The sequence below is a fragment of the Saccoglossus kowalevskii genome, chromosome 17, assembly GCF_978046115.1.
Source record: "Saccoglossus kowalevskii chromosome 17, keSacKowa6.1, whole genome shotgun sequence".
In the NCBI taxonomy this organism is placed as follows: domain Eukaryota; kingdom Metazoa; phylum Hemichordata; class Enteropneusta; family Harrimaniidae; genus Saccoglossus; species Saccoglossus kowalevskii.
The window spans coordinates 18,192,830-18,199,906 of record NC_140657.1 but is presented as its reverse complement, the minus strand read 5'-3'; the positions used below and the strand labels follow the sequence as shown (position 1 = coordinate 18,199,906).

Sequence of the window (7,077 nt, the reverse complement as noted above, 5' to 3'; positions counted from 1 at the left end):
AATGTCTAGATACAATGGCGGATTCCAAACGCATGACAATTCATATCATATGGATTACGCATAGCTTCTCTGCGATTTACGCTCCGTATATCTTAAGCGAAGCTTCCCCTCCCCCAATACATTTTGCTGAATCCGCCACTGTCTAGATATCGATTGAATTTACGTGCACACAATCATGCGTCGGCTACAGTCACTGTTGAATTGATAATTCCAACTGTGTTCCCATCATCGTCTTCAAGTAGGGAAACAGCGTGCGCTTCTGTAATTATGCTGACATTATTGTTTTCCCCCAAAACGGTCCTATAATGTTATACGTCATTACTCGGTCTATTGCGCTATAAGAGGGGAACGTTCACGCAGTGTTTGTGATTTCCGCTATGATGAACGGGGTAATTATATTTGATACACGAAAATGTTGAAAGCATTGTATTAGCATCGTATCTTTGTACGTAACTAATAATATAATGTAGTCAATTTATTGAGGTTCTTGTGCTTAGTGATGTTCAGCCGTAAATACTATAACGGTTGACAATATATTGGCACAGTACTTAGCGTGCGTTTAATCAGCAGGGACATGTTGATCACGTTTGCTTTTCCCGTAAAAATCCGCGGGATGCCGAGAACTAACTCGACTTCAGAGCATAAGATTTAATTCCATTGGTTATCCTTGAAATCAAAATATACAAAAACCATCAGTGACATCAGTAGTTTAATTCAATCACACACAAATGTACAATACGCAATTACATTGATAAAACAATAAGATGCAACTCGTTCTAAACGCCGTGCCCGACTACACAGTCTACGCGGACACAAAGGCTGGTACATGAATGTAAAAACTTTTGCGAATCTGATTGGTTAATAGTGAGGTATACTAATTTAGTATATTCACAGACAATAGAAATTTAGAACTAGGACAGTAAGATTACTTATCAAATATACTGAAACACTATATTTCTAAACAATGGAAATATAATACAAAGGCCGTAAGAGTATACTGAAACAATACTATATTATATTCTCACATGCAAAGCAGTGCATTCAGACCTATTCGCAAACTAACATCAAATATTTAAGATGCGATCAAAAAACGTTTCACAAATATCATCTATGGTATTTGTACATTCATTCAATCATCTATTTAAATATTGAATCGAAGCTAACAAAAAATTGACAAAAGATAAAGCTAAACATCTAAATACAAACAAAATACAATATAATTCAGAATGAGATATGTACACTCGCTTTTAATATATAGAATATAATGTATATATTTTCTACATAATGTGAAAATATTAACAGTATACAATAAATCTTCTAATCAACTACACATATAACAATGTATTTATATAATGTATTTATTTTAGGAATAATAATATTTTAGAAGATGGTGTTTAACTATTTTATGGCACATGTGAACTCCAAAACAAGGCGTTTGAGAAAGTCAATTATGTTTACCATTTGAGTATACCTAATATTCAAAAAAAAGATTCAGATACAAATTATATTGATGCACGGCATGTGATAATTAAAGACATTGTTTGTGAAATTCATGTGAAAAATCAAAATCGTTTTGCCATCTGGCATAATAATTAATAATTATTTTTGTGAAAATTCGGACATTGTACTTCCTATAAGGTACATTGTTGTTATATCACCTGTGGCGATAGAACCAACACGAAAGCAAAACATTTCAATATATGAGTGTACACATATCGTTACGTGCCACGAGACAGTTATGCTACTGCACATTACAGTTTCTTCGGAAATTCTCATCATTCTGCAATATTAAATTGAAAACCTGAATAACAATAAGGTCGGTCTACACCTCCCCCGGAGTTCGTCTTCGGCTCAAGTAGTATGTGTTAATGCCATCCCATTGCTGCTATCGCGATATCCAAAGGCAGTTTTCATGCCCGAGCGAAATTGTCTATATTTCAGTGCGTAAATAACAGGATTTACACAACAGTTACAAAATGCAACAATGACTGTTACATTGTGGAAAACTTTATTTGGTACGATGTTCGTGTTGATACTTGAAATGAAATAGTATATCTGGTTGGGTGCCCAGAGAACGGCAAACGCCATGGCGACGAGAAGTAACGTCTTCACTACATTGCGTCTCGCCACATTCATGGAGTCATGGTCATCTTTAGGGGGATTGGGCATTCCCGGCGCAATGCGGATGATTTTGGAATTGAGAACCACGATGATGTGCATATAAGCAAACGACATGAGAAATAGTGGAATGAAGTATTCAATAAGGAAAGACAGAATAGCGATGATTTTATTTTCCATTGCGGTGTAAACGATTACTCTGATGCATTCCCCGTCGTCAGATTCTATTCTCGGGATGTTGATGGATTTAAACAGCAGACACATCACCCAAATAAAAGCGAATATTAAACAGGCTCTCTTGCCGGACGTATAGAAAGCGATGTAACGGAACGGATACACGATAGCCATATATCGCTCCACTGTTAGTGCCAGTAAGTTGTAGGTGGATGCCAGAAGACAAGACCACAACGGATAGCGTGCTGCCCATAATCTACACACGGTGTGACCCGCTATTCCGCTGGGAATGGGTACGATGGGTAGTAGGTAGTGGTATACGATCAATATGGACGAAATCCCATCTATAAAAGCTTGGTGAGCCACGAAGTAGTTTGTGATGGTGCGCATTTGTTTCACTCGATAAACCACAAAGAGGACAACACTGTTTCCGATGATACCGAGCACTGCAATAATAGCGAACGTAATACGCAGAGAAACATCATAATTTACCTTGTAGATTATTTTAGGTGTTGATTCGGTAACATTGAACTCAGAACTGTAGTTATAAGTCGTGTTCGGTAACAACATCTTTCGGTAGGGTAAGCAAGTTGATATATCTGTGACAGTGATGTTAAGTTGATGGTTTTCTGAAGCGTGTGTAAATTACACCCGTAACCGCATGCCTATGTCTTGCAGCTTAGTAGAATACTGCTTTCGAATCGGAAGTCGATAATGCGTGTGCTTGTATCAACGTTGACTAATAACAATGTGATCGTATCTCTTCCTCTCATATACACATGTCATTCCAATGTGTGATGCACACAGTCCAATGTGTTAAATGAAAATAACATATTCAAGTTTGAGCATGTATATACATAATTGTTTGTTCTTGATACTATGTTAATGACATTCGATTTGATTGGCTACGAGAAAATTCAACCTAATAATACGTTCGCATTCGATGTATGTATGATGTATGTAAATTATCTCAATTAGAATTGATTGTTGATTGAAAAGGATTATATACACTAATTCTCTTCGTCTACTTTCAGTGGCTCGGTGTTTTGCTGTGGTCGTGAGTTTGTTAAGCTTCCTCATGAGCCGTGGTCCAAACAAATTGGGTCCATCCAGTCATAAGATAAGAGTATTGCACACTCCGAGTGTGGCCTTCAAATCAGAAACCTCAGTGGCACTGGTAAAAACAAAATAGTTTGCACCTTGCTGGCTTGGTCCTAGGCTAGGCGGGTGGGAAGCATTGATCGTCTAAATGGTACTTTTTCAGGTTATCTTTTGACGGCCTACTTTTTTCCACTTGACTTGATTCGTTATATAGCTGGAGATAGGGGAGCCGGACCCCTTTGGTGACCGATTTTATTGGCATCTCGGGGAGCTTTATTTTCAAACTGAGGCATAACTCGGATGAGAAGCCCGTTGAGTATTGAACTGGTAAAATTGGCATTGAGCAATAAGGAAATTTTCTGCTGTTATGTAAACCTGAATTGGATAGGTTATGACAATTTGCACTGTAAATGCATACGCAGTAACGATCTGTGCCAATATCAATATGAATATTCTGTATTCAAATGATGTATTTCATAGCTTCAGTATTGTTATTTTCATAACAACAATTTTTTGCAATGAGTATTTTCACTGGAGCATCGACAATACCTAGTAAAACGTAATATTTAATTTTGCCAACTAAAATGGCTAGGCTTGAATACTCAAAAGCACGGACACTAAATACATTTTGAGCTGTTTTGCACGAAGTAAGGGGCATTAGAGGTTTACAATTGTACCCAATTGTACCCATTGTACCCAATTGTACTGAACGTGAGAATATTGACACACACAACTTTTTTTTTTAATCCGTACCAACACAACCAAAATAAGCATGTCAACCAATTATTACCACTATCATGGCTTTGTTTTCTTTTCATATAACGTGTTTTTTTTCGATATTCTCCACAGAGAAGCACACAACAACTGTAAAATACACAGTGTGTGAAATTTGGACACGCTACATAATGTATCAATGCACGTGTTGCTGTATGATCGTTGACTTGGTGTATAAAATTAATGAAAATAAACATTTGACCAGAATCACAATTTTTGTGTTCAATCTTGTGTGTATTGTGGTGAGCAACTAGAAGTTGTATCATTCTACAAATACTCGTACCTTATCATTGTTATTTCTAGCTCAGAATCACAAAATATTGTGGGGGTTGACCCAAGTCAACAAATTTAAATTGCAATCCGCCATGGAATAGAAAAATGATATATGTCTTTCACACAAACGTAAAATATATAGCCGAATAACACCAGTGTAGTCCATTTGTTTTTGGCAACTCGGTCTACCACTATTTGTAGAGTAGTGAAATAAAAGTAAACAGGTCTGCCCAGTGTCCTATAGAGCGATAAACAGATAAACTAAAAAATCAAGACACTGTGTCTAGTTGTTTTACTATTTGTGTTGTTGTTGCTGTCGTTGGACGTTTTGTTCCGAAGTCACAGCTTCATCAAATACAAAATCTGGTAATGAAAAATAAAATGAAAAGACACAATGCTAACAAACCAAAGATAATATACAAAACATATCAAATCTAACAGTAGCACGAAAATGCTGCACCGTCAGAAAATGGTGAATTGAATGGTGGTAGTTAGGATAAAATAGTCGGACTCAGGGGTGTAAAATAAAGACGTTGGCGAGTTAAGAGTGTGGGGGCGCTGTTAATGTTGAAACAATTCAAATCTGTTTTTATATGAAAATTCGCTGAATTACAATTAAAATTAGCTATAGCTGTCCACTTAGTGTTCAATTTCATTCTACAAAGGAATAGATTGTCACTGAAGTGTATGAAACAAATTTTTCATGAAAACTAGCGGTTGGTATTTATCATTTTTAAACCATGATTGTACTTTAGCTCAAGAAATAGGAAAATTGGGAAAATAAATATAAATACATTTGATCTCATGGACATATATTTGTTCAGCAATATACATGCATTATTTGTCTACACACAGATTATTCCATGGTGTTGAACACTACACAATTGTGATGATATAGTTAAATATATTAAGTCTAAACTGTTGCTCGTTAAGTTATTTTAAAATTTTTCATCACAGCCGTGAATATTCTATGACTGACTAAGGAGTGACTGATTTTTAGAATTCCGAACTTGTAATCAGATTTAACCTGTTGCTGTCAGTGTATTCCACATGTATTTTTTTCTTAATATATGTTAAGCATATTCAGCTTAATCACATTATGTAAATGAGCTATGAACTACCAATATACAATACCAATACCGAGCCTTGCTTACAACGTTGCTGCAACATGGGATGCAAAGTATGTACAATAGATGTCGGTTGTCAATCCCACATGCTTGGCAAGAGAAATCTTCGAAGAGCACTACGAGCACAAAAACCGATTTGCAAGAATGGCCCGTTTCGATAAACCAGTCTGCAGTTCTACATGTACATATGATCTTTCAAACGCTGATACATCTGTATTTTGTCTGATTAATAAAAGGGGCAATTTGTATCATGTAAAAGTGGCTGTGACGCACAGCCGTCATTATTAGAATGATTACCAATAGTCGTCAACACCACTATTCATATTTGTTAACTTTCAATTTCCATTTATTGAAATATAACAGATGTGTCAATTTCATAGCCGACGCTTTTAATACGCCTTATTACGGAGACCACAAAAGCGCGGCATGCGTATATTTATCCACACTATATCAGACAACACTCTGATAAACCTTTGTGAAATTCTTTCGTTTTTATAGTATGGAGGAAAATATTGTATTTTTTAAGTAAAATCATTTTATTAAAATTATTGTTCATACATGATTTGTTGGACACGCTACAAGTAGACAAATGTAATTTATCTAATATTAACCAATATTATTATACCACGACACTCGCGTTTTGAACCTTCCACACTCAAACATCGCCCACGGTGCTTATGTAGCTAGAAACGACTATTCCGTGGGTAAGACGACTGTCAAAAAATAGTTTGACTAAAAATATACGCAATCAAAGGCTCAGACCGCATGCCTTGGGAATACATAAAATACGTCGTGACACGCAGATAGCTGTCGATTACACTTACCCAAACATACGTAACGCGTTCATAATTATGCTATCCCAACTAAACATTAATGTTTAGATGCACAAAAACATAGGTCATAAAGTAATTGTACTCTATAATGTTCACATGTGAAATTAACTTTTTATAATTTTCGGAAAGTTCTGGCAATGGTGAAGACGATTGTGTAGAAACTTGGGAAAGTTGTGGAAAGCATGATGCAATGACGATCGTATAAGACAATGCTATGGCCGAATCCTGTGCAGGTCCTAAGATAAATTATTACAAGCAAAAATATATAAATGCATTTTTGTAATTATTTTTTATTTGACTTTTTTAATGTAAATTTGACACAAGAGCCTACACTACTATTTTAAGTGAACGGATGCGAGATGAGAGAGAGAGGTGTTGACCTGATAAGACTGAACTCACTCGCAAACACACCTGTTGTCTCTGTTTTCAAGTCTATAAAACATCAACTCTCTGAAGTTGAAATACTGCCAACAGAAAATCATCATGGGAAACGTGTTATTTTTTCTACTCTGCGTGATTTGCTTTAGCGTTCCTGTACTGTGTATATCCGAATCGTGCACGAGGAGAATGGCTATGTATGTACTGCAACGTAGCGGCTGCAAGCCAGCGTCAATAGCCGTCTTTGCCTGCTACGGTCAGTGTTCATCGTATACGAGAGTTTCTGCTATATACCCTTA

General features: G+C 36.2%; 1 protein-coding gene across 1 annotated transcript; it reads right to left on the bottom strand.

Annotated features, from left to right (window-relative positions):
- Window positions 1–1,851: 1,851 nt before the first annotated feature.
- Window positions 1,852–2,862, bottom strand: LOC102805896 (galanin receptor 2a-like). Its single transcript, XM_006817256.1, has one exon. It carries the CDS (start codon window positions 2,860–2,862, stop codon window positions 1,852–1,854), a length of 1,011 nt encoding a protein of 336 aa, XP_006817319.1.
- Window positions 2,863–7,077: the final 4,215 nt, after the last annotated feature.